This window comes from Chiloscyllium punctatum, chromosome 5, assembly GCF_047496795.1.
Source record: "Chiloscyllium punctatum isolate Juve2018m chromosome 5, sChiPun1.3, whole genome shotgun sequence".
Lineage (NCBI taxonomy): Eukaryota > Metazoa > Chordata > Chondrichthyes > Orectolobiformes > Hemiscylliidae > Chiloscyllium > Chiloscyllium punctatum.
This window is the reverse complement of record NC_092743.1, coordinates 21,951,380-21,965,867: the sequence shown is the minus strand read 5'-3', so window position 1 is coordinate 21,965,867 and position 14,488 is coordinate 21,951,380. Positions and strand designations below refer to the sequence as shown.

Genomic DNA, 14,488 nt, shown 5'->3' with positions numbered 1-14,488 from the left:
TCACTCTCACCTCACCTTTAAGTTTGAACACATGAGAACACTACGCCCATTAACTATGTAGTCTCTGCATGTGGCAGCTGTGTGTTTCAAGATTTTAAAAAATTGGGTATTAGCCATTTTCTTCAATTTAGTTCATAAAAATGGGCACAATTTCCTCATGAATTTGAGTATACTGTTTGTGAATAAAGATGAGCCTGTCAACATACTAACATTCTGGAAGACATTTCTATAAGGATGTCTAGAAAAGAATCCACATTACAGAAGAAGTGGTGCTAGAGGCTTTAAAATGCATATGGGTAGATAAAACTCTGGAACCTGATCAAGAGTGTCCTAGGATATTGTTCGAAACTAGGGAAGAAATTGTGGGCACCTAGCAGAGATATGTGTATCATCACCAGCCATAGATGAAAGGCCAGAGTACTGGAGAACGGCTAATGTTGTGCCTTTATTGAAGAAGGGCTGCAAGTAAAAGCCAGTGAGCTTAACATCAGTGGTGGATAAGTTGTTGGAGGGGACTCAGACACAGGATCTACATGCTTTTGGAAAGGCAAGGACTGACTAGGGATAGTCGACATGGCTCTATGAGTGGAGAATCTCACAAATTTGATTGAGCTTTTCTTTGAAGAGATGGCCACAATAGATGAAGGCAGAGTGATAGATATTGTCTACATAGACTTTAGCAAGGCCTTTGACAAGGTTCCCCATGTGAGACTGGTTAGTGAGGTTAGATCACATGGGAACCAGCCAGCCAATTAGAAACAAAATTGGCTTGACAGTAAGCAAGAGAGGGTGGTGGCAGAGGGTTGTTGTTCAGACTGGAGGATTGTGACCTCAAGGATCAGTGTTATGTCCATTGCTATTCATCATTTATATAAACAATTTGGGTGAGAACATAGGAGGGCATTGTTAGTAAGTTTGTGGATGACACCAAAATTGGTGGAGTAATGGACAGTGAAAAAGGTTATCTAAGAGTACAACAGATCATGATTAGCTGGGCTAGTGGACCAAGGAATGGTAGGTGAAGTTTAATTTAGATCAATGTGAAGTGTTACATTTTGGAAAGACAAACCAGGACAGGACTTACCATTAATGGTAGGGCCCTGGGGAGAGTTGTTGGGTGCAAGTACACAGTTCCTCAACAGTGGCGTCACGGTAGACAGAGTAGTGAAGAATGCATTAGGTACATTTGCTTTCATTGGTCAGAGATATATAGGACGTTATTAAACTGGAAAGGGTGCTTAAAAGATTTACAAGGATGTTACTGATATTGGAAGGTTTGAATAATAAGAAGAGGCAGGACTTTCTTTCCTGCAAGGCTGAAGGGTGACTACTAGAGGTTTATAAAACCATGAGGGGAATAGACAAAGTGAGTAGCCAAGGTCTTTTCTCAAAAGATAGGCAAGTCCAAAACTATCGGTTTAATGTTAGAGGGGCTAGATTTAAAAGGGACCTGAGGGGCAACTGTTTCATACAGGGGGTGGTGCATGTATGGATTGAGTTGCCAGAGGAAGTAGTAGAGGCAAATACAATTACAACATTTAAAAGACATTTGGTCAGGTACACAGATAGGTAAAGTTTAGAGGGATATAAGCCAAACGCAGGAAAAAGGGACTAGTTCCATTTAGGAAATCTGGTCAGCATAGACAACTGAGGGCCAAAGGGTCTGTTTCCATGCTGTATGACCCTAAATCACTATTGGCTAACATTTTTATATTCATGTTTAAGTTGCAATAAAGAATTAATATTAATGCAGAGTATGTAAATTTGACAATTTCAAAAGTTTGTGAAAATTAAAATAAAACTTTCCTTATTCTTACCCATATTTTTCATTCGGTCAAAATAAGCCAATCTGGAAGCTGCATAAATAGCTCGAGGAGACTGCATGCATCCAACCACAGCATCCATTAACAGAACATTGGTTAGTGCTTGCTGAATGTACTGTGGGTCCTAAAAACAAAATTAAGGAAACACTACTGTTGGCAAATTAAACACTTTATGCTCATCTTCAAAATGTTGGAACAATACTGGCTTCTACAATGAGTTAAAGATTTTAGAAATAAGGATAGTCAAAGTTGCAAGATCTTAGGGAAAGAACACATCAGTCTGGAATCTGTGGATGGAATTTTCCATTGCTTCAAATGGTGTGGGCAATGGGAGAAGGTGGAGAATGAATGCAACTGGGAATCACATTCCTGACATTATGAAAAGAATTTTCAATTTTCCACTGCAGCGTCAAATAACAAGCTCTGAATCTCGCTAAGGAGCCACAAGTTTCTTATTCCCATTCATTTGCATCTTATTATCATCTAATCTTGCCTTTTTCCATGTGGTTCTCGATTCTCCCCTCTTTCCTGAGGAAGCAGATGACATCAATTCCCAGGATGAAATTCAGAGCAGTTACCTGGTGGCAGCAGCTCACTGCGTGCTCCTCTGGGTGCTCCAGTTTCCTCCCACAGTCCAAAAATGCGCAGGTTAGCTGAATTGGCCATGCCAAATTGCCCGTAGTGTTAGGTGCAGGGGTAAATGTAGGGGAATGGGTTTGGGTGGGTGCGCTTCGGCAGGTCGGTGTGGTGTTGTTGGGCCAAAGGGCCTGTTTCCACACTGTAAATAATCTAATTAATTAAAATGACTGCAACTACATGCAGCATTGGCACAATAAGTTACTCTTATTTTTTTTCTTTTGGGGACAGCGTACAATTCTTTGTATGTGAGAATGGCAATTGTATTCATAACACATCCACTGATTCGCTAATCTGGCCTCAAATTGGATTCACTGAAAATTCAGTTTTTTTCAACAAAGATTAAAACTTATGGCCTCAAGTAATTGTGACTGTTACATGCTTTGCATCAGTTAGCCTCCTGTCATGTCAGAGAAGCAAAACCATGCAGAAACAAGTTCAAAAGTCTCACCTCAGTTTGCCACTTCTGCCTCAATTTCCATAATTGACACTGGAAAATTGTCTAGCCTGTGAGACAATCATCTCAGGCTAGCTCCCAGGTGTTGGTAAGGAAGGCTTTTCACATTGACAGGGGTGAATTTGCTGTTGTCATTTCCAGTGCCCTAGGTTGATGCCAGGTAGTCTGTCCAATTTTAATTCTTTTTGAGACTTTTTAAACAATTGATACAACTGTGTGCCATGTTACATCATTTCATAAGGCAGTTCAGAGTCATCCACATTGCTGTGGCTCTGAAGTCACATGTGGGCGAGACAGGTAGGATTAGTACAGAAGAACAAGGTCATATTGCAGCTGTACAAAACTCTGGTGCAACTGCACTTGGCGTATTGCATACAGTTCTGGTCACCGTATTATAGGAAGGATGTGGAAGCTTTGGAAAGGGTTCAGAGGAGATTTACCAGGATGTTGCCTGCTATGGAGGGAGGGTCTTATGAGGAAAGGCTGAGAGACTTGAGGCTGTTTTCATCAGAGAGAAAAAGGTTGAGAGGTGACTTAATTGAGATACACAAGATAATCAGAGAGTTAGATAGGGTGGACAGTGAGACCTTTTTTTGCTTGGATGGTGATGGCTAGTATGAGGGGACATAGCTTTAATTGAAGGGCGATAGAAAGAGGACAGATGTCAGAGGTTATTTCTTTACTCGGAGAGTAGTAGGGGTGTGGAACACACTTCCTGCATCAGTAGGGCATTTAATTAGTCATTGAATAAACATATCGATGAAAATGGAATAGTGTGAGATAGATTGTTTTCAGACTGGTTCCACAGGTCGATGCAACATCAAGGCCGAGGGGCCTGTACTGCACTATAACATTCTACAACAAGGCCATTCAGCACAGCATGTCTGCACTAGTTTTCTGAGGACTTTAACTTGCTGCCAATCTCTTGTCTTTTCCAGTAAACCTGTGCATTGTTTCTGTTTAAATAATTATCCAGTGCCCCGCTTCAATGCCTCAGTTGAACCTACCAACACATGCAGACAGTGCAATCCAGACTCAAACTTCTGGCTGTGTGAAAATGGTTTCCCCAACTCACATTTTCTCCAATTGCAAAATAGCTCTCAAACCTTTAACCATTGTGAACAATCTGGCTCTATCTACTCGATCCAGACTATTCATGATTTTGAACACTTCTATCAAATCTCCTATTAGACTTCTGCTGTCCAACAAAAACAATCCAAACTTGTCCATTCTTTCCTCATGACTAAAGTGATTCTTCCCTTGAACCATTCTTATAAACCTCTCCTGAACTCTACCTAATGCATTCATATTCATCTTGAAACGAGATAACCAGAACTACACATAGTACTTAATCAGTGTTTAGATCAGTTCATCATAACCTCCCTGTTCTTGCATTTTATCCACTATTAATGATGCCTAGAATACAGTATAATTTATTACCAGCTCTGTTCACCTGTCCTTCCACCATTAATTACATAAGTACATATACACCCAGGTCTCTGCTACTATACAACTTTAGAATAATACTCTTTATTCTATACAACCTTTCCACGTTCTTTGAACTAAGTATATCACCTAACGTTCTTTGCATTGAATTTCACCTGCCACATACACCCCCAGTTCGCCAATGTTGTTTTGAAATTCTGCACTATCCTCCTCAGTTTACAGTTCTTCAAAATTTAGGATCATTTGCAAATTTTGAAATTATCTATTACAAACCAAGATCTAGGTTATTTGCATACACCAAGAAAAGCAAAGATCCCAATAACCTTCAAGTTCCCTTAATTTCAACTTTATAATAACATTCATCTCTGCCTCTTGTCAGGATTATCTACCACTGGCAACTTTATGCGCATCTCCAAGTTCTGTCACCTCCAGATTCGATATCTTCTATTCTTGGCAGCTTACTACCATTAAGCTTCCTTAACCTCTTGTTTGCCCAAGATGCAGATGCCGCCACCATGTATGTATTTCTTCCTAATCGATAAGGACCACCAGTCACTTCTGGCCTACATTATGTCCCTCTTTAGTAGCACATCCAATTTTATGAATATTATACTGATGGTTAAATCCAGCCATAGTTCTTTAACTTTTGCTGCTAGGGACTTTTTTCTTAAAGAGCATTCAAATACCACTTTTGTTTTTTCTCTCTCTTCTGAAAAAATTGCTGTAAAACTAGGAGATGCTGACAAGAAGCATAAGATCATGGGTCAAAGATCACAAATTGCAACAAGATTTGTGCTAAATAAATGGAGTTTGTATACCTGATGAATGTTTTTTTTTAAAAAGGTCAAAAGACATTTACACCATAAAGTATTTCAAAACAAAGTCTCAAACCTTGTGTTTATCAGCCATTTTTCTCCCAGCCCACATTTCCTTCACAATTAGCAGCCAAAGATCACGTTCATTCTTCAGGTTTCCAATAAATGGTTCCTTATGAGTAGTTTTAATTTTGAGAGCTGGGATTCGAAGTGGGAAAAACATCACTGAAATGTTTTCAAGTTCCTAACAATTGAGAAGAAAAGTATTGACAATGAAAAAAAAGGTAACACTCAACAAATCCATTGATTAGAGCGTCAGAGACCCAGGTTCAATTCCTGCCTCAGGCAACTGTCTGAGTGGAGTTTGCACATTCTCCCCGTGTCTAAGTGGGTTTCCTCCGGGTGCTCCGGTTTCCTCCCACAGTCCAAAAATGTGCAGGTCAGGTGAATTGGCCATGCTAAATTGCCCGTAGTGATGGGTGAAGGGGTAAATGTAGGGTAATGGGTTTGGGTGGGTTGATCTTCGGAGGGTCTGTGTGGACTTGTTGGGCCGAAGGGCCTGTTTCCAAACTGTAAGTAATCTAATCTAATCTAATTTGTTAAACAGGAAGACTATGTTTCAGGGAATACATTCTGTTCCAAGAACTATCCCATTTTATACTACAATTTTTGGAATGTGATGAAAATTGATGAATTTTCCTATTTCTAGATGATCATTCAGGTCTCCATCCCTGCTCAATTATTCACAATGTTTCCAAACAATGTTTCCCAGGGCCTGATAATCTACATCCCATAATATTTCTGAAAGTGGCCCTTGAAATAGTGGATACACTGATGGTCATCTTCCAAGATTCTATAGACTCTCGAGCACTTCCTCCAGATTGGAGGCTGGCTAATCCAACTCTCTATTTAAAAGGGGAGGTAGAGAGAAAAAACAGAAATTATAGACAAGTCAATTTGACATCAGTAGTGGGAAAATGTTAGAATCCATTATAAAAAATTTAATAGCAGAAAACCTGGAAAACAGTGGCAGAATTGTACAAACTGCATGGACCTACAAAAGGGAAATCATATTTAATAAATCTACTAGACCTTTTTGAGGATGTAACTAGTAGAGTTGATGAGAGGATGCCAGTGAATGTGATTTGTGTTGACTTTCAGAGGCTTTCAACGAAGTCCTACATAAGAAATTAGCATATAAATTAAAGTGAGGGTAGGACTGGGGGTAGTGACACTGATAGGAAACTGGTTGGCAGACAGGAAAGAAAGAGTAGGAATAAAATGGTCATTTTCTAAGAGATCGATAGTGACTAGTGGGGTACTGCAGGGAACAATCCTTGGACTTCAGCTAATCACAATGTATATTAATGATTTCGATGAGAAATATGTGTAGTATCTTTAAGTTTTCAGATGTTGCAAAGCTGAGAGGAAGAAAACTGTGAGGATACACAAATGTTGCAGTTTGATCTGGAAGGCTGAACGAATAGGCAAATGCATTACGCATTTAGTATAATGTGGAGAAATGTGAGGGTATCCACTTTGGTAGCGAAAATAATAAAACAGATTATTATCTGAACGTCAATAGATTGGAAAAAGGGTAGGTGCAAAGAGACTTGGGTGTCCTTGTACACCAGTTAATGAAAATAAGTGTGAAAGTGCAGCAGACAATGAAGAAAGCAAATGGTATGTTGGTCTTCAAAGCAAGCAGATTCAGTTATGGAGCTGCAATTTTCTAGGGCTTTGGTAAGACCACACTTGAAGTTTTGTGCGCAGTTTTAGTCTCCTTATCTGAGGAAAGGTGTAATAGCATTAGAAGATGTGCAACAAACGGTTACCAGACCAATTCCTGGGACAGTAGGACTGATATGAAGGAAGACTGGATTGGTTAGGACTATATGCACTGGAGTTTAGAAGAATAAGAGGATTTCATAGGAACCTATAAAGTTCTAGACAGTGTAAATGAAGGCTGTTCCCAGATCCTGGAAAGATCTGGGGTCACATCTCAGGATAGGGGGTAGGCTATTTAGGACTGAGATGAGAAGAAATTTCTTCATCCTGAGAGTAGTGAACCCGTGGAAATCTCTGCCACACAAAGCAGTTGAGGCCAAAACATTGAATATTTTCAAGAAGAAGTTAGTTTGTAGGGCTAAAAGAATCAACAGGTTCAGGGAGAAAGCAAGAACAGAGTGTTGAGTTGGATGATTGCCATGATCATATTGAATGGCAGAGTAAGCTTGAAGGGTTGAATGGCCTATTCTGCTCCGATTTTCTATGTCTAAACTTTCAAGCTCAGTTATGTATTGCTTAATGAAGATCAAAAGCTCTAAGTGATCAGTCAAATGAAAAGTTTGACCAGATCATACAGTTAAAAATATACTATTCTTTCAGCAACCATTAACTAAATTATTATCTTTCTAGAACAAATCTACTAAATCTTGATTTATTTATCATATAACTGGTTAACTGTGATATGAGAAAAACATGGACTTGTATAATTGGGCAGCAATCTTGCTTTAGTTGCCTACTTCCTGCTACTTGTGTAGAACACAGGATCATCTCTATAACTTAAGGAGACAAAATAATAACAAAATCACTAAAAAGGTATAAATTGTAGCCATTATTCTCAAGTATTACCAGTATATCTCTAAATTTGGCAATCTCAACATAGCCAGGTCTTCCCTCTATAAGAAGAAACAGTCGCTTCTGTGTCAGTGCAATTTTGCCCACACCATAATTGGTTTTCACAGATGATGATAATTTATAAACACATTCATTTTTGTCCAAGCGCTCTATCACTTCCAGAGGGAGGTTAACTTCTTGTGCCTCAGTCTCAGATTCCTTCCAAAAGTTGTAAAAATCTTTAAATGTCTCAGGATCAATCTGTTTCAAATGCCCTGTAATTGAAACAAATTGAAACTTTGCTGCACAACTTGCATTATAAAAAACATATAACCATTACCTGTTTTAAAGATGAGATTTTACAGCAGAAAATAAAGTGTGCACAACACAAAAACATCAACATTTGTTTGTCTTTAAAAATACTCAAAACAGCTCTGAAAACAGATTTATTCTACATATGCATCATTAGGAAATTTGGAGAGAAAACTTAAGGACAGATCTAACAAAAGGTATGCTTCCAGGAAAAAGCTTCATGTTTGCAAAATGAAGATATTCACCTCAATAGTTTCATCAGCACTAATGGATATAAAATGTTGGGAAGGAGTGCCGAGATTTCTTAGCCTAAGCTACTAGAGAGGAATAATCAAAATCGACAAAAAAAACGAACCAATGTATTTTTAAGTAAAATCTCCTGCTGAATCATTAAAGTCGCTGCATCATCGTGCAAAGATCACATAAACAGACAAGCTCCACCCCACTGGCAAGGAAAAGAAGCAAATATTAGCTAAAGCCAATCAACAGCTGAAGCTGAAAGCACTGTTTACAATGCAGCAACATAAATCACCAACTATATTATACAACATAGCAGGAGCACATTAGTCTTGTGCCTAATACCTCAAACAGCTATCCACATGGGGGCAAGGGGTGAGTAGGAAGTGTGGAGGGAAATCTTGGGTACCAAGAGATCAGGGATGGAATGTTAGGTACAAAGTGCTTTTAAACAAGGGACACCTTACCCTACCTTCCAGGAAACCACAGGCAACATATGGATTTTACTGGTCTTACCATCAACAAGCAATCCCTAAACTTACTATATTGTAATAGAAGTGACAGTGAGATGAATCTCTTAAATGTTCATTGCCCAAAAGGGCCTCAAATGACAATCAGGCAGGGAGGTAGATCCACTGGCCTTCCCATTACAGGATTTAATTGGTTGGAGGTGAGAAAACAGTGTGGACCCATCAGCCACCTTTCCACCTGATTAACTGCCCTCTACCACTCAACTCATCATACATTATTCTACATTTCCACTTATGCTTGATAAATTTTCACCCCCTTGTTAATCAAGGCTCTACCTACCTTTGCTTTAAAAATATTCAAAGACTCTGCTTCAACAATTTTTGGGGAAGAGAGTTCCAAATACTCATGAGCCTTTGTTAAAAAAAGTTCTTCTCAACTTTGTGTTAAATGGATGATCCCTGATTTTTACAGTGATCTCTAGTTCTGGATTCCCCCACAAGATGAAAATCCTTTCTCTGTGCAACCTGTCAACACCCCTTTGGATGTTATACATTTCAAGCAAGTCACCTCTTACTCTAAATTCCAGCATGTGCAAGCCCAGTCTATAACCGGCATCTCCAAATCAGTCTATAACCAGGTATCAATCTGCCTCCAACTCATTTACATCCTTCTTTAAATTAGGAGATCAATACAGTAGCCCAGTAGTTCTAGGTTTCTCGCTCATTTTCTCTGGTAATCTAATTTTTTTCCTTACTATTAATGATTTGGTCACTCTTTGCTGGTTTTGATGTTCTGTTCAATCTTCTAACCTGCCTCCCATCTTTGCCCAAATATGTGATTTTTCTTTCTAGCTAAAACTAACTTTTGTTTTTAAAGCTAATCTCGAATGCTAGATCCTCCTCTTGGAATTCTTCGTTTTTGTTAGAATATACCTACCCAATGTATTTATAAATAAAAACTTTAAATGACTGCCACTGCTACTGTATTATTTCTAATCAATTTAGTCAGGTCTGATTTCATGTCATCATAATTAGAATTAAGTTTAAAAAGTAATTTTGGACCCTTTCTTCTCTCCCTCAATCTGAATACAAAATGTAATCATATGATTGCTGTTAACTATGAGGTCAACCATTGATCCTATCTCACTGCACAATAATTGTTCTAGTAATTTTTAAAACAGTCCTTATAACTGAGTTCATTTGCCATCAGAAGAAAAGAATCGTGAGTTATGCACCAAATTTCAATAATCAGACATGTAACACTTAGAACCATAAAATCACGAAGGTTTACAGCATTGATATTCTCATTGTCTAAAATAAAGATCCTGATAGTACATGGTAGGGTTATTTCTAGGAAGCCATTTCTTCTCATGTGGACAGTTCAAGAATAAGAGGCATCCATTTCATGTTTTCCCCAGAGGTTGTTAGTATGTAGGGGTATTCTTTACAGAAAAGTGTGAAGGCTGGGTTATTCAATTTATTAAAGGCTGTCTTAGCCAGTTTTTTTTATGGCCAAGGGTTATAGGGCAGACTGGAAAGTGGGAGTTGAGACCACAATTAGGTCAGTCATGACCTTATCAAATTGCAAATCAGGCTTCAACTTGACAGATTGTCTATTCCTGATCAAAGTTCTTTGTTCCCCATGCAGAACCAACAGAAATGTTCCACTGCATTGTACGCTCACCATTGTATGTCTTGCTTGCTTCATACATTTATTTAATTTGCCCTTTGTTATTATAAAGTAAAAAGATTGTTTTCCTTACTTTTGTCCTCGCACAAAGTGAGGACTGCAATTTAATAACACCAGTACTAGAACAGAGAAAAACAGTCTTTATGAAATAATATCTTATAAAGGAATAATCCACGCAATACCAACAAGACTGGAACTACTAACTCAGTTCAAGTTAAAATATGAGCTATTTGCTCATATCTACATGCTATTTAAATTTGGATTTAAAAATTCTTTTCTTCACACAATTGAACTATGAATTATTGATACTATACACAAATCAAACATTTCAACAATAACTCATACTTATAAAGCACAGTAAGACTTCCAAGGTGCTTCATGGGAACATTAAAAGCAAAATTTGTCACCAAGGCACTGAAGAGGTATTACAACTGGTGAGTAAAATTTGGTCAAATGGCTAGATCTTTAAAAAAGCATTCTAAAAGAAGAGCGGGGCAGAACTATTTGGGGAAGGAACTCTAAAGTTTGGGACCTGGTCACAGAAAGCACAGCTGCCATAGGTAGTCAAATTAAAATCAGGGTGGAAAAATGTTCAAAATTAGAACAGTACCTTAAGTGCCACCAACAATAAACATGCATTGTGAAGATACTGCAGTTTTTGCATGACAATGTTATAAAGTGAAAAGGTATCAAAATGGATGTTAAAGTTGTTAGTGTTTGGAGATGGCACAGTGTTATATTCTGCTTACCAGTCTCAGCCGACAAATAAAATACTGATCTTGAAACCACTTTAGATGTTGGACATTGTTCCGAAGTCATTTCACGATAATTAAGGCTGTTCTTTTCAGAACTGACTGAAGGAAAACAACAGAGATAAAACTAGGAGAACTGCATATTTCTAGAAATGGATGGAGGGTTACCCCAGTGTCGCTATTGATTAGTGAATGCAAACAGAAGCTGTTCTGGATTTAACTTTTATAATATATTGAGGCCAATATTTCCAAATCAACATTTATTTAAGAAACATAAATGAGTTAGGAACTGACATTAATGAAGCATAACTGGAATGGGAGAAGAAATTACCCTGGAAATGGAAAGACCAATAAATTTATCATTATTAGCCCAGATTTTGCAGTCAGAATAAATGGAGAGGCCAAAAACCTTTGCCTTGACTATGGAATAAATCAGACAACTTCTGGCTTCTGTCACATGGAGGATGCTCTTCATTTTCCCCTCCTCTTTGCACCAGCACCTCACCAAGGATGTCAGCATCATTGTGATCCCTCCACAAGCCCCTGAATTTACACTATTCCTTGCACTTTTTTTATTGTTCTTTCCTTCAGTTTCATGTCTCTCATTTGATCACCATTTCTGCTTTCTTTGAAAACTAGCTTTTAAGCTAGTATAAACTTAAAAGTTAAGTTTTAACTTTTAAGTTAAACAAAAAGCTTTGATGTGCAACTCCGTTCATCTGTACTTTAATGCAATAACAGCTTTACCTATCATTCACCCCTTGCCAATAGGTCAGCCTGACTAAAATGTGAATTCGTAATAAACCCTTTTAAACATGCCTAATATTGAATTCACACTTCAATCAGTGTTAAATGAGTCTTCTCTTACTGGTAAAATATTAACTCAGTCTGACTCATTATCTAAATTAATTAGTATAGCCTGCCCTGAGCTTACATAAAAAGCTTTAGTTGAAATGCTGAGTCTGTTAGCTATGCATTGTTTATTAAGGTTTTAATAACATAACATAATATAAAATATGTGATGAAGCTGCTCCTTTAACAAGGTTATGCTGTCCATGGCTTCTTTTTCAAAGAGTTCATAAATGATACAGACTCCGAAAAATCTGGAGTTTTAGGGCCAATTTGATACTAGCTAACAGAGACTGCTTCAGGCAGAAGGCTTTCAAGCTTTTAAAAAAAGCACTTGTATAATGAAAAGGAGAATGGTCAGATCCCCCAGCTCAGCTTTTCTCTAGGTTAGTTTTGTTTTTAGCAATAGTATGATAAAAGCTGCTGGACCCAAAGAAGCAGGTCCAGGCTGATTCAGGATAGAACTCAGAGAGTAAGAACCTCTTACCTTTTGCGCCAAAGGATGTTTATGGGGATTGTTGCAAGTATTTGGAATAGCATCATTAAGTTGGAATAGTCTGTTGGGTTTTCGGATAGGATAGGTATTTGGTATTCTATTTTGTTTGCGCTTTGTTCAGTAATCTTGTAAATAAATTGTTTTGTTTATAACTAAATGGTTTGACCAGCTGATTTTCTCCTGAAATATCCACTTTACACCTGCTTAAAACAACTAGCAAAGTTATGGTCTGGGCTACTTTCTTGAAATGTTTTGAGGGGTCTGGCCTGGTCCACAACAAGTAATAACATTCTCACACTGCAAGGAATATGCAATTTTTAAAGTAACCGTTTTGACATGTAAAACTTTTGAGTATATTAAAGTAATGTGTCTCTAAATTTCTGATCTATAAACTGCTCCTGCCAAGCATATCGACAAGAATGACAACAGAATATTATCATAGTGTTAGAATACCAAAGCATAAAATTGTCAGGTTTTTAGACAGGTTTTGGCCAGACTAGATATCCACAATTTTGCTAGTAGAAAAACTACCTGTTTACTTGTTTCGTCAAGAAGCACACATGAAAACACTACCAGGCCCATCAGGTTAGCTCTCTCAATGCGATGGTGCATATCATTTACCATTCCCACACTGCTCTAGCTACTTTATTGCAAAACTGCCCTCACAAAATGCAGAGGAAACTAGATATGGATTTACAGAACTTCAAACAAATCTAACATGGATCTTAATTTAGTGCAGAATGCCTGAGGACCTTTTTTGACTTATCCCAGTGTTCAGGCTAACCCCTCAAGCAATCTGTGAAACAAATTAATAAGTCACTTATTTATTGACTATGGAACATTATTACCTGCAATTTGGCTACCGGGTCGGCCCACATGACTACACTTGAAAATCCTTTATTGGCCACTCAGACGTTGTAAAAGCCACCACAAATCAAAATTCCACGGTCTAAATGTTTTCCCAAAAAATTGGCTAAGTGTGAACTCCAGGGAGTTTGGTAGAAGGTTTCTCTTTGCAAACTCTAGCAAATCTTCTCATACAATTTTATAGTGCACTCGCCTCCACTGCCCTGCTCTCGCATCCACAGAATCAGAAATGTTCACTGCTGCTGCTGGGACCTTCCAGTGTTCACATTGCTGGTGCCATATTTAGAACAGACTTGCCCATTCCATTAATTTATTGCCTAAGAATTCAAGATAAGAATTATCTACCACTCGAAATTGTGGTGTAAATTCTACACTACCAGCATGCTAGAATTAGTTTCCTGAATTTGTAAGACAGACTTATTTCTAAACAGCATCCCAGGGAACCTATAGATTAAGAACATAACAAATAGGAGCAGGATAAGATTTCCAAAGATGATGTGGATTCACCAAATTGCTGGAAGCTTTCCTAAATCTTATACTCCAACCCCTTTACAATGAAAGGCAATCGGCTGTGACTTTGAACAAAGTGTTAGGCAAGTGAGTTAGGGATAGAGAAGTAGGAGATGCCCCTTTGTTTTTCCTAACTTTTGCATCCTGTGGGAATTGGTTCTTCATCTACAAGGGAAGAAGCTGGCTGAGTATCTAGCAAGTGGCTAAGGTCAAATTTATTCTTAAGGTTTGAAACAGTACAGGAACTAATGCTAACATTAACAAGATATACAAATGATGATAAATCATTGAACAAAATAATGAAGTAATTAATTAAATTTAAAGATGACATGGCAGTGATGTGTGAGAACTCCTGGACACCTAATCCAGAGCAGACTATCTGCATTAAGTGTCTGCAGTTATCTCAGCTTAGAGCCACTGAGCTGGAGGCTAAGTTGCAGGCACTGCACCACATCAAAAAGAGACAGTGTCATAGTACCAGGAGGCAGTCATACTCCTTTGGATATGGA

At 38.1% G+C, this 14,488-nt stretch overlaps 1 protein-coding gene across 7 annotated transcripts in view; it reads right to left on the bottom strand.

Moving 5' to 3' along the window:
• dennd3a (DENN/MADD domain containing 3a) overlaps window positions 1-14,488 on the bottom strand; it is a 108,036-nt gene that overhangs the window by 20,790 nt on the left and 72,758 nt on the right. For 6 of the 7 annotated variants that reach the window (XM_072569924.1, XM_072569929.1, XM_072569930.1 and 3 more), the window contains 4 exons: window positions 11,255-11,359; window positions 7,812-8,071; window positions 5,254-5,421; window positions 1,818-1,947 (listed from right to left, as the gene is read on the bottom strand). In XM_072569924.1, coding sequence (XP_072426025.1) covers window positions 1,818-1,947; window positions 5,254-5,421; window positions 7,812-8,071; window positions 11,255-11,359 — 663 coding nt within the window. The remainder of the gene's footprint in view (window positions 1-1,817; window positions 1,948-5,253; window positions 5,422-7,811; window positions 8,072-11,254; window positions 11,360-14,488) is intronic. The other variant, XM_072569927.1, reaches the window with a different exon arrangement.